Source organism: Diuraphis noxia, unplaced genomic scaffold (assembly GCF_037042655.1).
Source record: "Diuraphis noxia isolate RWA-SAM2 unplaced genomic scaffold, SU_Dnox_SAM2 contig0003, whole genome shotgun sequence".
Classification (NCBI taxonomy): Eukaryota; Metazoa; Arthropoda; class Insecta; order Hemiptera; family Aphididae; genus Diuraphis; species Diuraphis noxia.
Window position 1 is genome coordinate 41,584,534 of NW_028301713.1, and position 18,976 is coordinate 41,603,509.

At 27.6% G+C, this 18,976-nt stretch overlaps 2 protein-coding genes across 2 annotated transcripts; both read right to left on the reverse strand.

The window, feature by feature from the left end:
* Positions 1-2,633: 2,633 nt before the first annotated feature.
* On the reverse strand, positions 2,634-11,457 carry LOC107170200 (uncharacterized). The gene is made up of 7 exons (XM_089224043.1): positions 11,354-11,457; positions 10,835-11,224; positions 7,623-7,946; positions 6,511-6,622; positions 4,774-4,842; positions 3,601-3,690; positions 2,634-2,696 (listed from the first exon to the last, which is right to left on the reverse strand). Exons 1-7 carry the CDS (start codon positions 11,362-11,364, stop codon positions 2,634-2,636), a joined length of 1,059 nt encoding a protein of 352 aa, XP_089080169.1. The 5' UTR covers positions 11,365-11,457.
* Positions 11,390-16,484, reverse strand: LOC107170441 (cell division cycle 7-related protein kinase-like). The gene is made up of 9 exons (XM_015520565.2): positions 16,156-16,484; positions 15,878-16,082; positions 15,437-15,530; positions 15,153-15,295; positions 14,937-15,069; positions 14,610-14,852; positions 14,352-14,523; positions 14,104-14,253; positions 11,390-14,030 (listed from the first exon to the last, which is right to left on the reverse strand). The coding sequence occupies exons 1-9, from the start codon at positions 16,232-16,234 to the stop codon at positions 13,693-13,695; spliced, it is 1,557 nt and encodes a 518-aa protein (XP_015376051.1). The 5' UTR covers positions 16,235-16,484; the 3' UTR covers positions 11,390-13,692.
* Between the last annotated feature and the right edge of the window lie 2,492 nt (positions 16,485-18,976).

Sequence of the window (18,976 nt, forward strand, 5' to 3'; positions counted from 1 at the left end):
AAACGAAAAAAAAAGTAAGAACAATTTTTATTACAATTTAAAATCGTGTAACAAAATATTTTTAAAAACATTAATATTCTGTATTAATATCTGAAATAATTAGTGTCTTAAGTTGAATGAATCACCCTGTATATACATAATATATATTTACAAGTCAATTCTTTTTACAATGCTGGCACCAACTACATCATAATATATTGTTAATTTAAAAATGTTCTTGTTGATAAAATATGTAAGTTACAGTAACATATATATAGTTACACATTGTAATTCTAATATTTGGTGTATAACCATATATTTTTTTGTTTTATGTTATCATTGTTGGTTCATCCGTAACTATATCAACTGTTGATTTTTCCAACATATTTATATACATTTCATAGAAGATTATTTTTCTAAAATTATTAATGTAATAACGTAAAAATGAACTAATTATATTGAACCAACCAATTTCAATAAATATAAGCATTTAAGTTTGATAAGACAAATACAACTTGGTGCTTTACACAAATAATATTTAAACCTTTTGCATAAATGTTTAGTATATTACTGTATATTGTGCATGACTAAGATTTTTTTTTTTATTGACAACGTTCTACACTTATATCATTGTTATTACAGTGAGTACCGTACTCGTTAATTGAAACTTCCAGCGTTAGTTTTTAAAAGGTTTCACTAAAAAGGGGTTCATGACTAACCAACTTAGACAATTTATTATTGAAACCCTCAGTTTGATTATTTGTACGATAGGTATTGTGTAGTGTGACCATGATCTATGACCATTCCAAATTTTAGGTTGAAAAGGATGTACTTTGAATCAATTTCCTTAGCTAATATGTTTGTAGTTCCCATTGATATATTATGCCTAATCAAAATAGTCCACTAAGTATTCTGCAGCTTCTTCAGGCATATAAAAAAAAGTTAAAGTAGGTAATTCATGAAATAATTAGTAAAGTATAAAAATAAGTGGTCAAATACATACTTATGCATGACCAATATTTCTATTAATGCTGCTATTAGTATAAATCAATCCAGATATTTTGAAATATGTCGTTATGTGAATTAAATAAAATTCTTGTTTTTAATTTTATTTTGCCTGTTCCGATTATTAAGATAAGTTCTATTAGTATAGTAATCTTAGATAAGTTAGAAGAATTTTTATAAGTGTATTAGTAAATAAAGCACTAGTTCAAAAGTAAAAAATAATAACAATCCACAACTCAGAAGTTAACATGCAATTATATAAAACATTTCTTAAATCCCCTAAAAGTTGACCCCTCCCCTACCAGTCCTTGAATTATTTTAACTCTTAAAATAAATATACATTTGACATGATGATCTTTATCATCGTCCCAAGCGCATTATAATATATACTCCACAAAAATTTATTTTGTGCATTTTTGTACTTTACGTGTCGTATGGAAGGTATTTAATAAAGATAATTTACTATCTAGTTATCATGTATATCTGACATCAGTGAATCATAAAAAGCGAAATTCTCTGTATTATTATCGTTAAAACAATTAACACAGGTAAAACACTATGTATAACTTACTAAATAATTAACCTTGTTAAAGTGTTGTGTTATTTACAAATAACATTGACAATGTTTTATCAATGCACATTATTCATTTCTCAGGGTTTACCCTCATTTGTCCAAATGAATGAATTCGTTCAAATCCTATAATTTCTGGAGTTTCTAAGTATTCTTAAGATTCTTAAGTTAAGAACCATTAAGTATTCATTACTAACCTGTAAAGATACAAACAATTTTTTTTTAATTATCGATTACTATATCTATATTAAAATTTGAGAGATTACTTTCGAAGTTATTAAAATGTATCAAAATACCTTTTATCTAGGTAGGTACTACGAATAGTATCCTTAAAAATGTTTAAAAAATAAAAATAAAAACATATTATGCGTAATATTACATATTGTATTATACTCAATCAATTCTTATAAATTATATAATATATTAATATTAACTATCATAATTTTAAGAAAGAATATTTTTTAAAGGCAGTTAGATAATATTTGTTTTTTGAGATGAGTCTAATTTCTAATTAGGGAATCTAAAACCCTATTTTCAGCAATGTTAATAAAAGGTTTCAAAAATATTTTTTTACCAAGGCCTCAAAAATGTAGTTAAAGTTACTCTCATTTTTTATATATAAGTACCTATGATTAGGTACCAAACTAAGAATTTACTTTTAATTTATTTATTACAAGAAAATTACAAACGTCAGTGTCATAAAATAAAATATATTTGTGCTTAAAGGAACCGCTTCAAATATTGGTGTTATCGTGGTTATTACTTATCAGTTATCAATCTTTAGTTAAACAAATATAGGTAATAAGTAATATAGTTATAATATTATGGAGTTGTTATCTTAAATTCGGATATAGAATACAATAATTTATAAGTCAACATATACGATTTCATATAATACTTTATGTTTATTAATGAAACAAAACTCCACCGGCTTATAATGAAACTCATAAATGCACATAAATATAAATTCAAATAATTGTGTAATTTTACTGTCTGTAGTTGTTGATGGAAAAAATATGGGAAAAAAAATAATGTTATAACATTGTAATATATGCACAATTTACATGTAACACCTACTTTAAAATCGATTACATAAAAAAGATACAACCAGTACGATGAACCCGACAATAGAACTAGATACCTATATAAAAATAAAAAAATATATTTTTGTAAAGTTTCACAATTAATGTTCTATAAATATTATAATTATTTACTAAACCACTTAAAAGCAGTTGAGTCGTGTAAGTTATTTAAGATGTATACAAATGTAAAATTATAATTTATACCAACATCTAGACAATCGATTTTGATTTTAAATCATAGTAATATCACTAATATCTTTGATTCGCATATTATTATATACTATATAACACTATACGTATAATATTATCAAAGTGTATTAACTATATGCTAATAATAAAAAGTTATATATCATTGATTTTAAATTGAAATTTATTATAAATGCAATGCCAATAAAAAATTTGTATATATAAGTAAATACGATGACGTAATATTTGTATTTGTCAATAATATCTATTAATTTATAAAAACTTTTGCATTTATGACTTCTTAAAACTAACAATTAAGAGGATTTTGTACCGATTATTATCAGTGATAAAACATATCCACGTAAAACAAATAAAATGGCATTAAAAAGTGGTTTAAATGGTTTTTCTAAAGAAATTACATGCAATGTAATATGCGTTCGACTCACTAAAATAATAAAATATATATTAGCAGTTATTCAACCATAGAAATCATAATGATCAAGCGTATACATTTAAAATACATATAAATTCACATAAAATAAATGATTTGATTATTATATGCAACTCTGCAGATGGCAAAGTTGTTGAAACAAAACAAAGATAAATTCAAAAAAATATATTTTTAAAATATTTTATTATTTAATTATAACTATTGACCTATGAACTTATTGTGTTATTATATTAAACTGTTGACGTTAAACATGAGACCAATATATGATTTGTGAATTTATTTAGGGAATGACAACAATTACTGTGGAATTAGTTTGTAAAACTTACAGAGTATAAAAACTTTTTATTAACATCATAGCAATCATTCGCTGTTATATTTACTTCTGTAACATTCAGTTCATTTAAAAACAAATAAACCTGTAAAAAAAATATTATTATTAATCTATCGATGTTTGTATTAATTAACTCATCAAATTATAGCAATTTTTTATATAACTATAACAATCAACATCATACTTAAATCAAAATTCCTAAATAACCATCATTCGTTTTGTTAATGAAAAATACAAATAATGTACACGTTTTTTATTTAATTTTTCTACTAGCAAATAATATTCATTTTTAAATGTAATATGAAATTATATTACCATCTAAGTAAAAACATTAGAAAGTAATTTGCAATACTTGATTTGGGGGAGACGAAGGAACGAAGTCCCCTTTCTTTATTTTTTTTACATACCACTCCCATTTTTTTTTTTGAAACGGAACACTGACACTGGAAACGTAATATTTACAAGTGAACAAGTAAATTTTCAGTTTTTCAGATGCAAAAATAAATATAATATTATTTTTACTTTGTAGGTACCAAAAAAAAAAATAGTAAACCCTTAAAAAGGACTTTGTCTACTTTTTTTTAATCCCTAAGAGATGAAACTCCAGATAACTACTCTAATTTGATTGAAAGTTGACAGAAATTTAGATAAATGAATCATTTAAGAATGGGACTTTTAAAATTCATCCAGGACGTGCTCCAAAAGAAAACAGAAGAGGAAAGACGGAGGCAACAAGGCGATGAACAAAATACTAGTTAAGTGAAATTCTGTAGGCCGAAGGCCAAAGGCAGGGTGTTAGAGGCTCCCTAAACCTGTACTCTTTAAAACACGCAATGCAATGTAATATGTCACGTTTTTTGTCTCAATAAACGATGGGTGCTGGGGGGGTGAAATGACTCACGTCAGTGCCACCCCCAGTGCTCGATTCAAAATGTAAAAAAAAAAAAAAAAAAAAAAGTATACGCATAACAAAACTACTGATATGCAATGAAGCAGTCAGAAATAGGTAGCTAGTAAAGTAGTATATCGTATAGTTTTTACTTTTTAGTTTGTTTAAAAAATAGGTTACATTGGTCCAATATTTCCTTGTTTTTTTGTTATTCACACATCCAAGATAAAAAAATAACAAATCAAGAATTATAGATTTCACAAAGATTTAAAAAGTTACCTGTTCTTTGGTTTGATGCTTCAGACAATTCACTCTATTTCGTAGTATATGATAAAATGTAAAAACGCTCTAAAAAATAAATTATCATATTTAATATTAAGAAAAGATACGTATTTAGTTAGGTCCTTAACGAAACCAACGATATAACATGAAATAAAATACATATTTTTTATGTCTGTTTATACCTAGTCATTATTTCTCGTAGAATAAATGACCCATCGCCTATTTTGGTGTCAAATTTTCTTACATCTTCACAAAATGCGTGTTGGCTTTAGAGCAAACCCAATACAAAACGCTTGTGTTTATATATATACTATTTTTAAAACGAAAATGTACGATATACCCACGACCCACCTATTAAATCAATTGTTAATTTAACTATATTTTAGTACCAATAGTACCTAATTCAAAATGATATATTTTTAAAGCATTGAAACTCTCGACAATTATTTATGATAGTGATATACAAATTTACATAAAAAAGTGTTCGAGTAGTACCGGAAATTGGAAGCTCTGTGTACAAACACTACAAAATATTATATTAACAACAAAGTATTACATTTTTTCTAGTTATTTTTAAACGAGTTTCTTAACGTTTTATACCATTATATGTATGTATACAAGGCCGTAACTGTGATAAAGGTCCAGGGGTCTTAACCTCCTCCCCCGAAACTTTTTATAAGTAGAAATAATTTAGTTGTGAACATAGTTTATTAACTATAATTATTGTACTAAGAATAATTTTATATTTTCATTAAAACAGTAATTTGCAGTAAGATAAAACATAAAACGCACATTTTATTTCATTCCAACGTCATAATACAAATTAAGATTAATATATGAGATAAGCTAGGTAACTAGGTATTGTGATCGTCGCAGATAATCTGTACTTATATATAGGCATGTCGGACACAAAAAGTTGTTAGTGTAATGTATATAAATTAATAATTATTTTGTAAATTTAATATTAGATCAATTTGTATTTTACATTTAATTGATTTAGATTCTGAACGAAGTGAGGAATGTATTTTTATACCTACTTTTTATAACAATGAGAATAATTCCATATTATAAGTATATAAATAATTAACAATTAAGTAAATTGAAATTTTTTTTTCATTTATTTAAACTTTGTATTACAATTAGTTACAACTATTACGTGACAAAAAATTCGAGATATAAATAAGTTACTTACTTATAAATAAGAAAAGAAAGAAGATGTCTGATTATATTATTAAAAACCCTATATGGTTGAAAAAGAATAATATGTACAGTATAATATTTATTTGTTGGATTGAAAAGATAATTTTAGTAACGATAGGAATATTGGCAGAGTTCAAAAAGGAAAAAAGTTGATCTCGTTGAATTGATAGGCTGGGGCATAAAAAAATTGAATATTAGAATGATGGTTTATGTTTTTAATAACGAGAATAAACAAGATAATATTATAATATAATTAAAGTAAAAATTATGAATATCGCACTTTCACAGTCAACTTGTATAATTCAGCTCATATGCTTAATGTAACTTACAGTTACAGATTGTATATTTTCTAATAAATAAAAAAAAAAAAAATATATTAATGTCCTATATTTGTAGTAAAAAAATCTCTGGACCCTCCCCTCTCCAAAATTTGTTTTTAGTTACGACCTCGGATGTATATTAGGTAAATTATAGTCCATAGTTATATAGATTAAAGACTAGAATAAATTATACTTTACAAAATAGATACATTACCTTGTTGTGTAAATAAGAACTTGACTCTATAAAGTAAATAAAAACCACAAATAATCTTGTCATACGTATTATTCTGATGATAACTTTCAAGCTTACTAAGTTGTAAATAAAACTAAAACATAATTTATTATTAAAATCAAACATTTGGTTAATAATATAAAATGGAGTGTTATATAGTTGTACATATTTAATGTTTTTAAAATATTTAATAATTATTTACTAGGTGCATATGTATAGAAAAATTATATATACATTAGCTATCCCTACCCCGTCACTTGGATTTTTTTCACAAATATTGAGTATAGAATTTGTTTGATAAAAATCATACTATATTGATTATTATACGTAAACATTTGATCAAAATTCATTTAACATTATTTAATTTTCTAATAGTGACAAGCGAAAATTATTTCACTGATTTTTATCCTAAAAGCATAATATATATTCTTACTAAAATAAATATTTGGTCGTATTTGACAACACGTAAGCGTTCAAAATCAACTTTTGGTAATTTCGTTAATAAAAGATTAATAAAGATTATTACTTATTAGCATAGTTATATTTTACAATTTTACAATTTAAAAGGTACCTACAACTTACAAGAATTCAATTTATATTCAAATGACTTATTTTGTGTATATCCCAGAATCGCCTTTTTTCATTCCTAGTATTCAGCAATAAACGACAAATTCATGCCTACAGTCACTAACTACAAGCAGTACAAATAATACTGGATTCGACAACGAAACAATCGTTATGAATACATTTATTCATCAATTTAAAGTGCGACCGAAATAATCGTAAAATCAAAGTGCAACCAAAATGATAAATATAAAAAAATATAATATAATATAGTAAATATTGTGACGACGCGCCGTGTTAGGGTATTTGAACAATTCATTGATATAATAAAGCGTTAAATTTGTGCACGTCATATATAGTTTTGTTTCAAAAGCGATTACCACTCGAGGGTAGTCAGGTCACATACAAAAACACGTGCTTTCAGTGATTCGAAACAGCCATAGTAAATTTCAATTATATAATAATTATATTCGTTATATACATATTATGATGATCGTAATAATAAGAGTGCTAGTTTCACAATAATTTACTTTTCCGTCGCAATACTCATGGCCACGTTATTCATGAGCTTAAACAGCACCAACAGCACGTACAGTTGGTAACACGACAAGAGTATGATCAATTCCAAGTTGTAGTGTAAGTTGAACTTTTTGCAAAATGTGTACAACACGAGATTCCGTTTTCGAGCTTGACGTATCCGTTCCAAGTCGTCGATTAGGCCCGACTCTACGTAGTTGTTCAAATCACTGTACAATCGACCAACCACGTGGAACGTGTGAATAAATTGCATTTCTAATCCCAAAAAAGCATAGGTAGTAATGTTGTCCAAGTTCATGGGCTTGTTTTTCATACGTCTGTATTTGCAAAACATTCCAAATGCTATGAATTATAATATAATTATAATTATAATTATATAATACATCGTTGATGGCTAATGTGTATTAATATAATATATAATACAAAGATAATATTTTTTTTTTTTTTTAATCTAGAAATTATACAATCTGTACTTAAAAAAAAGTACAATAAGCATAAATTATGGTTTTTTTTTTAAAAATTATAGTTAATGAGCTTGAATATCTTGAGGGAAGAACCAACCAGCGAAGGCACTTCAGCGTGAATTTACAATTTATTTATGATTTTATGATTTTATGATTAATGATTTTAATTTATAAGATCTCGAGGCCATTGTCGCTTGAGTCTTCTTGGGGGATTTCCAGAAATGGAGATGGATAGTAATTTTTTAATATGAGGGTTTGTGTGGTTATGAAGGCGGTTTCTGAATTTGGAGTAAAATAACTTGGCTGTTTCAGTGACTTTAGGAATATGGAGATCTGTGTGTAGGGTGTGATTTGAGATATAAGGAGGACAATAGGTAATAAGTCTGAGGATTTTGGATTGGAATATTTGGATTTTTTGAATGTTTGATTTTTTTGCAGTGGCCCAGACCTGTATACCATATAACCATATTGGTTTAAGGAGGAGATTATATATGTGAATTTTGGTTCGGAGGGATAGTTTTGAGAATTTACCAAGGATGGGTCTGAGAGCGTAGTCGTTTGTTTAATTTAATTTTTGTTGCATGAATGTGTTTAGCCCACGTTAGACGTTTATCGAAAATTAGACCTAGATATTTAGCTATATCGGAGTTTGGTATTGGTTTGTTGTTTATTTGCACTGGAGGAGGTTGGCTGAGGCGGAATAAAGATGTATATCATTTCTGCAATGGATATAAGATCCGCAAATTCTGAACATCATCTCCTCGGAATCGGGAATACTGAAGGATATTTCCCCACTCCCACGGTGATAAATTCCTTATTTTTCTTCCAGAGAAATAAATCATCGAAACAAAACAAAACACCTTACGCTGTTTCCGAATTTGGTGAGTGCGAACAAATTCTATTCTAGCCATGCTGTTTCGAAGCAGTGTGGTGCATCCGATGTGGCGAAATAGAAGCTGTTTTGTCGCTGTACTCATAGGATTCACTTAGGAAATGGCGTAAGTCCATTTTCATGCGAATTAACTGGTTATATATAGTTTGCATTTTTCTTACTACGGTAGGTATGCCCCCGAGAATCGGAAACTGAGTGGACCGGTTAGCGTAGTGCTATAAGATACGTCTCGCCGTTCATATTTTTGTTTTTTTTTTACTTTTCAGTAATAATCGCCGTTGCGTCATCAACCACCACAAACTCGTTATCATAGCGTTGGTTTTGAATTCACAATGTGTTTATTGAATTATTTCTTATTTGATATTGTATAAAATGTATGAGTAATGAATATCAATAATATTGTCATACTGCTTTTTTTCAACATCTTCCCGACCTAAAACTCACACAGTGACACACCTCACGAGTCATTAGTCATCAAATAAAAAAGACAGATAGAGTGTACTTCTGTAGACTGTAGTTTCATCTACGACGCCATGCAATCATTCATCAAATGTGTTTAAAAAAATATCACAGTAAATTATTAAAAATATAACCACGACTACAGTACCTATATCACTGATAATTTTGGTTAAGTATTTTAAGACATCTTTTCAAATTAATCCCTAATAGATAATCCAAGCATTCGAAAGTCTGAAGACTTCAACTCCAATTTATCGAAGTCCCACAATTATACACTGCTGATGAACCTTTATGAATGAAAACAAACTAATAAAAATACCAACACCATCAAGATATGTTGCGACCGATTTTGAATAATATTTAAACTATGTAGAACGTAGCTAATTCTACCTTAGTACAGTGAACGCCGATTTTAAGACTAACAGATATAAGGTTCAGTCGTGTAATAGACTCAAAATCGTCTGGAACAGTCCGGAAATATTCAAAAGCATTATAACAAATTCGGTTTTAAGACTCACCATTTCGTTTATAAGACTCGAATTTCATAAAAAAAATATGGTAGAAAATAAAATATTTTTGGTTTAACAGTGAGTATAATGTGTTGTACAATATAATAATGACTAATGAGGTACTAGATGGTCCGATAGTGTGTATTACGCTACTCCCCACAGCATTCTCCACATTATAGATCGCGCTATCAGACTAGGATGGGGATATCGATAAAATCATTAATGTAGAATCATAGTAAATAAAAATAACATCATTGTATCTTAAATTTTAGGAGTATCAATAAATAATAATAGCGTTATTAATGTAAGCAAAATACAGTGTTATTAATTAATATTAATAGCAATAGCAACTATAATAGATAGGTATTACAGTGTCACATATATCCTGTATTAATACCACTATACCAGAACGGCTGTACCATTGAGTATACCAGGGACGTATTTAGATTTTTTTTTTTTGAGGGGGGGGGGGTGAGGCCCAATCAGCCACCCCTATAAATACGCCCCTGGAGTATACCAATAGGCAATAACGTGAATTCTACACTTATTCTGTCTCACTCACAAGTCACAACATACCTAATTACTTACCGATATACTCTACTTACATAATATGTTATAACTATTAGTTGTGTAGTTATATTAATATCAAAGTACCCACGACAGTTTTGTTAAATTTCACTATTTTGGCCATAATTATTGAAATAAAATGACAAAAAAAGATTTGTATATTTGATTACTTTTTTCAAAAGTCTTAATCATTAAGAATATATTTTCAGGTTAGGTTGTGGTAATCCATTGCATCCACTTGCCCGCTTCCCTTTTCCGGGCATCACTGTTTTTTAATATCCAAAAATGAAGGATTTACGTTGTTACCTACCTACCTATCAATGTTATCTCCGATGAATTCGATGAACACGGCCACTGTGCTGGCGTACAGAATTATAATTGACGATTTTCGTATCGACATTTCAACTGGCCATTCGGACAAGCTGTTGTAACATCTAACTGTGTTCTTCACAAACACCATTCTTCTTATTAACATCCACAGCAATCCTATCCCGTTGATGCTCAACACGATAGATGTGACGGCCGACGTTTTCTTTATAGCACCGAAAAATAGCATTGTCAAATGAGTGTATATTTGTAATCCGACGATCACAACATATACGAAAGTGAACAAGAGCCCAAATTTTGAAATTGAGAACGACCTATTATTAGTATCGTATACAATAGGAAATGCGCCAAACCAATTGCATACCAAAAATGCAGAACTGTAAAAAAAAAAAAAAATATTTAATAAAAATTATTAAGGTAAGAACTATTATTAAATGGGAATAGTATGAGTTTTGTCTATATTTCTAAAATAGATGCTGTAAAATTAGGTAAGTTTAACACTTAACTGTAAATTCATTTCTTAATCCAAACAAAACACCTGATTTTATATTATGTAAGTATAATTTATTTCAAAAAACATTAATACTGCTAGGTTGAACATAAAATAGGTAATAACTAATGAAGACATTTTCATGACTACAATAAACAGGTACGGTATGAATAATTTAAAAGCTAAAAAGTATTCTATTTCGTGAATGGTAACTATTGTCTATTGGACAAAAACATTTCTAATAACTATTAAAAACACAATTAAATCACACACAAAAAAAAATTACATAGGTACAAATTAAGTATTCTTGACTAAAATTAAATAAATAAAGTAACTTAATTTCTCGGGTTGAGTGCTTATTGTATCAAGTAAATTATTACTACAATAATTCATTTATGACTAAATAATACCTTTGCTATATACTATACATCATGACAAGGATGATATATATGTATACATACGACAGTATTTTATAACAATGAAACTACATCAATAATGCATTTACCATGACAACATAATAAAAATAACCACACCTCAATACCATAAGAAATTAAACATAAAAATTGAACAGTCTTTTAATTTTTACCCTTATCATAGTTACAAATCCCACATAACAGCCGTAATATACAGAATATGCTACTTATCAAAAGGATTCAATAAATATTATTTTAACTTTACAAATACATACAATAATAAAATGAAAATGAAAAAATCAGTTCAATTGATTTCTATTCAAGGTTGCAACACTAAGTGTTTACAACAAAAATATGTTTGTTTTAAACCATATAAACATGTTACAACCCTGAACTTATTAAATACAATTTTTGTTACATATACGATAAACTTAATAATGTAATAGACTAGAACATTTTGAAGTAATGTACAATACACAGAATTATACTCTTACATAGCATTAATTTAAAGCCTTATAAAAGCAAAATATTCCATTTTTCTAACGAAAACCTAACTTATCAGAATTAACTACACTTGAGTGAATGTTTAGCTATTCAATAACAGATATTATACGTATATAAGCATAAAACACAATACAATAAAAAAAAAAAATAGTATAGTAAAAATGATTAATAAATCAAGTAATGGGCAAAATAAATATAAAAGCTTTAATTTTGATTATAAAATATTAAAAATACAATATCTTATTGATTAAAAATATTAGGTATTAATGAATAATTATTGTATTTTTAACAAACTGTTAATTTAAATGAATGATCAAATTCTTTGCTTCAATGGTCTTTGAAAAAAAAAAATAATAATATTTATACAATAATAAAATATGTCTTAATGATTACAACTAGGGCTAAGATTTGTATGCATTATATCTTACTTTTAACAATTTGATCATTTATGTCCACAAATCACTTCATATTGATATGCATAACATATTTTAATTTGCATAATTCAATTGTTATGCATATAAATGCATATTTCAGACATAATAATTCATTAATATAAAAAATAAAAATTTATAATTATGAAAAATTTAAAGTAAAAGCTATGATCACGTTAAGTTACTCTTAATTCCAATTTCATAAAATTATTGATTTTAGATTTGACAAAAAAAAAACATACAAAATAATTTAAATTCTGTAGTATTATATATAAGAGTAACAAAAATAATTTAGATTGTATTAACAAAAAAAATTATTTAATTTGCCATGAAATAAGATATTCTCACTTAAAGATAGTTTGAAAAATGTTGCTAAATTTATTGTATAGTTTTGCATAATTTAACCAACTGGTTATCTGTCTTTTATAAACTGAATAAAAATCTTAGCTCTAGTTACAACCTTCTAAAGATAGATTTGATCATATATTGGTTACATATTATTCAGATTACCAAAATATGTTAACAACTCATGTTAAATATTAATTTTAATGCTTATTTATAAGCTTAATTGTATATAAAATTATCAATTTCAAATGTATAGTTTAAGCAATTAAAAAAACTTATTTATATTTGTTTAAATCAAATGTTTAATTAATAAATAATAAAGTGTGACTAGGTTTTTTTTTAAATCTAATTCTTAGCATTAAACACTGACATAAATACATTAGAAAAACTACACATACCTCGTTCAAAATTGTTTCAGATTAAATTTTAACACAATTAAAAATGAAAAGTTGGGCATTAACAAAAAAAATAATAATTATACAACATAAATTCAATTTTTTTCAAAATTTGTTCATATGAATCTAATTACTAGATGGTAATAGATAATAAAGTGCAGTTGAATAATTAACATCTTGCAAAAAGTGCAGTAAAAAATATACAAATGAAAATTAAAAATTTTTATAAATAAATAACAGAATTAAAACCATAAATTATTCATGAATTTAAATTTTTTTTTCATTCATTTTAAAGAATGGATGTTTCAATGCAATATCTGCTGTTATTCGAGTCACTGGATTCAAACATAACAATTTTTTTAAGAGATCATACGCAGGATAAGGAAAATCATCTGCAACGTTTAAATAACAGCTACAACTATCTGAAAAAACTTCACAGCCGGATAGTTGTATTGGTTTTGTACAAAAATTACAGGTTTCCAAACCATCACTTGAAGAAACAGCAGTTGGATTTAAGGTCTGTACATTTGATCGGTGGCATAAAAGACGACAAATTGCCCGAAGATCAAGAGGAGGTTTTTGAACTTCACAAATGACATTGCGACCTGATGTAAAAATTAATGATTGGATAATTTAAAAAAATAATAACTAATATATACTATAAATATCAACACTAACCTAACATTTTGGCTAGATTTTTAATTGCCCTATCCCCAAAAACAGTTATCATTTCAGCCAAGCATGTAGAATCATTCTCTGCACTAAAGAAAGGGAAACACCGACTCATAGCTTCCAACATAATGACTCCAACTGACCAGATATCAATAGCTATAAACATATCAAATTGTCAAACAATTGTTTTAAATCTTATGCACAAATAAATATTGGATCTTAAGTTAATTATATTAACTTTTTTCACCACTCACCAGTATTTTGATATTTGTATTTTAAAAGTACTTCAGGAGCTCGAAACCCAGGTGTTCCTGCTCGAGGAGCTTTCATTTCTGGTCTTTTAATGCAAACATTACAAACCTTTAATTTTCCTACGCAATCACATGTAAGGCGTTGCACTTTAGGAACAGCAAAACTATGTTTCTCCTATTCATAAAAATACAATACACGAATTTAACAAAAAATAAATACACATTACACTTAAGAGTTATCTGAGTTAGCAATATACTAACATGGAATAAACTATTCATGGTATTTGGATTACTAGGAGTATTATTCTTAGGAACATCTAGTTGTTTTTTTATGGGTGAATTTTCCTTTAATAATGGCTCTTTAGGCATCATTAGTTTGGTTCTTTTCCTTAAATTACATCCATGAGGTATAGAATTGGTGTCATCTGCTATGTTTTGAAGGATACGTTTTTGATATGAACTTAATCGTATGGTTCCTACTGAACTAGATCGTTTATGGTTAACCTAAAACAAATAGATTTTTCAAATATTAGTTTAAATAGCATTGTAGTTGGTATATAATTAACACCAATATAATAAATGCCTTACCTTAAGGTCACAGCTTGAACTTTTTTGTTTGTATGATGATGAATCACAATTATCATCAAGTAAATTTTTTATTTCCTTACGTCTAGTAGGGTTAATATTAGGATGAGCAAGTCCAAAATCAGTGAGCATGAAACTAGAAAATTCAAAGTCACAATCATAAATGTTATTAAGCTGCAAAACTATAAACAAGAAATAACAAGTAATGTTACTACTTACGTTGAAGTTGAACGGTTATATAAAAAATTGCTAGGCTTAACATCTCTGTGAACAATATTAAAAGAATGTATCCTTTTTAATGCAATTAACAGGTTTTTAATGTAAAGTCGCACCTCGTTAGCATCCATTGTACATAGATAGGACTGAAAAATCACAAATATTAATTTGGCCATAAATAAAGTATGAAATGTTTAAATATTATTAGGATTTTGCTTAATTTTATTTAACATTAATGCATGCACATATATAGTATAATATTATAATCTATAAAACTAATTAATTACCAATGGATGGTCGTGCTTGATATAAGGCATTACCAAGCAAACAGAACTTCCAATTCGTAATGAGGTTACTAATCCCATAACATTATCTTGGCCACTAAAAATAAATTGAAAACTTATTAATGTTATAAACTTAGAAAAATATATATCATAATTAATATAAATACAAAAATATTAAGTTTGCTCAATAATTTAATTGAAATGTAAAATTAACATATATGGTCAAAGGTCAGATGGATTTTAATTTAACTCTTTATCAGGTCATGTGAGTATAAATTAACATAATATCTAAATGAAAATCATAACTCAAGTGGCAGTGATTTACTGCGATAGAAACGTTTTTATTATGTCTCTAATCTACTAGTCATAACAATCAATAAGTATTTAGTTTCAAATAGATTGCTATGACTGTATAATTTTAAAGAAATATTACTCTTTTCTCACCCGATCTTTAGTAGACAAAAAATTTCGCGGCGTAACTTCTCTGGGTGTGTAGTTTGCTTTATATGCTTGATGGCATACCGCTTCTTCTCGGCATCGCCTCTGGCATAGGCTAAATACACCTTGCTGAACGTGCCGGCACCAATTTTGCTTTGGATGACAAACGTCTCGCGCAACTTCCTGAATGACTCATCCTTCATTGGGATGTCTGCAAACGACGAAAATTAAAAAACGTTTTCGTACGACTACATAAAACAACACTGTACGTCGTCTCTACCCACTTTTTTCGGACGTTTGGCCGGCAAAACTCTTGTTGTTACTGCTGCTGGTCACAAGTGTATCTAAATTCTCTGCCATCATAATACTGACGGATGTGGATGTATGAGAGGGAGCGCGAAATATGTGAGCGTGTGTAAGCACTAAGCACGACTGATCTCAGTGATCACTACAGGGAAGGAGAAAACGGTACCAAGTATTAGATTGGACACGAAATTCCAACGATGGTGTGTTTAGAGCGCGAAAAATACCGTCCCAGTACAAGACTGATAAAAATCCGAGTTTTGGCTCCGAAAAAATATCGTCGAAAAGGCGGCCAGGAAAATGTATGGTTAACTCGCGGTGTTGTTATTGTTTACACCGGGAAACAGTGCGGCCACGAGCGCACGATTAAAATATTTAATGTACTTACTTCTGCCACCAGAAGGCGCACCGCCCAGGGAGTTATGCACTTATGTCAATGTCTCAATGATTTTTTTGGAGACTTGGAGTACTGAAGTTGTGAGTTGTGACGTTCTCAACGCTGAAGTAAACGAATCCTGGAATAAAAATCCTCGAAAAAAAAACCCCCCGACATACGAGTATACGACTGAAATATGAATTTATCTAAAATTATATATAATATTATATGATTTATTATTTTTTTGAATGATATACGTATAATATAATATAATATACCTATTTGTAATACAATATTAAAATAATTTTCAAGAGATGGGTAATATTGTAGTCGGGGGATTTTTTTTCTCAGAAATTTTTATTCCGATTACCGAAGTAAACTTTTCTATAATAGTGTAATACACCATAGAGCAATACTGTATATTATAGAGTCTATAATATTGATATATTACCTATTATTTAATTCACAGACGTATATAAGACCTAATTCGACCCATCACGCCCTTGTTATAGTCGTGTACTCGTGTACTAACTACTAATAGGTACTGTACTACTGTCAGGACTCAGGACAGTCTATGGTTATAAGTTTACAACTTATAATAATAATAATATAGTACTATATGTAGATAACTAAAACTGTATAACCTGACTTCACCCAGGAAAAAATGAACAAAAATAAAATACTGCACGCTATATAGCCGTAAGCCCATTAGATGTCTCTCGGTTTAAGACTTTATTGTCCATTGGTGTGTTATTAATAATTACTAAATATCAAATTTTGATTTACTTTGTTTAGCTCCCTGCCAACCATTGAGCATGTGTATCTCGCTTTGTGAACTAATTCGACAGAGATGGTCAATCATATGGATTGAATATAGCTTTTGATATTATATTGCTTAATTTTTACTGGGTAAAAACCCAGTAAAAAAGGATTTTCATAAATTTGTATCTTCAAAGATGTCCTCAAACAAAGATATTGAGATTACGAGGGAGACATTTTTTTTTATAAATAGTTGACATTGATTTAAAATTATAATGGTACCTGTTGGAAGAAATTATTAGGTATTTTTTTTGTCCCTATAAGTATATGGTTGTCATTGGTTACTTTAGTAAATTAAATAGGTACAAGACAAGTATAAGTAAAAAATCATCACATTTATATTGCCTCGTTTAGTTAAAATATATAGCGTTTAAACAAATGTATGTTTGTAGCTTATACATACTCAAAAAGTCAGAAATACTCGATTGATTCCAATGAAACTCTCAGAAATTTTTCTAAGAGGTATCATAAAAGTTTAGAAAGTAAGTAGTCTGCAGTGAATTACTCATGTGTTGATTACAGTATTACCTTGAAGTCAGAGATCATAATGGACAGAGCAACTCACGTATCATTTTTAATAATTTCTTGATTTCGTTTTAATTATATTTAAAGTAAATAATTCAATAAAGACATTCATTCTGTTTTAAAAAAAAAAGTATACATTATAATCAATAAGCAATTATTACATAATTATAATATATTAAACATACTCGTATTTACCAGTAGATAAATAGTAAATAGATATTTATAATCCACCCCTTCCATTAATGTATACTGGATCCGCGACTGGCCTAGCTAGGTATACATAATTATTAATTTCATCTATACATAGTTGTATGCTACTAACTACTAAGTACTAATCTTTAATTTTATTGAGTATTGCTTACACAATTTTCAATACTGATTTAAATTAACTATTTTTAATTTTTAATACGCTACCTTTGATATTTTTAGTTAATGCTACAGTTTGTTCACACAGAATATAGATAAGCAACTTACTTTGTTCTTGCCTAAATGATACAATTTTAATGCCATAAAATTGCAATCGTTTAGAAATTATGTTTAAAAATATGATACTTCAATAATTTTAATTCATAAGATTGAAATCTTGAATTTTTAACTAAATACCTCGCTAAATACTGTCAATTTATAAGCCAGAGAAAACAGAATTTCATATTTTGCTTTATCCTTTCATTTAATACCAAAAACTCAAAACCCAGAATTCAAATAAAAATGATCAAACCTCCTCTTACAATTCAAATCTTATAAAATAATTGATAAACTTGATATAAATTCACACACTATGTTAGTGTAATGTGTAAATATGTATGATACTATTTCCATGAGATTAAAATAGTGTAAATAAAATGCATACAATTATTTAAATTTAACTACTTTAAAAAGATGTACAAAATAGTTTTAGATGTATAATTGGTTATATATAGTAGGTGTTAATCTCAGACCCCTAAATAATAATAGATTTCATTTATTATATAAGTTATAAATAATCAAAATTGAAATATAAAAATAATTTAAACATTTTCCCAATTTATATAGATCCAACAAAAAAATCTTTAATATCTTGTATTGGGTCAATACAATTTAAT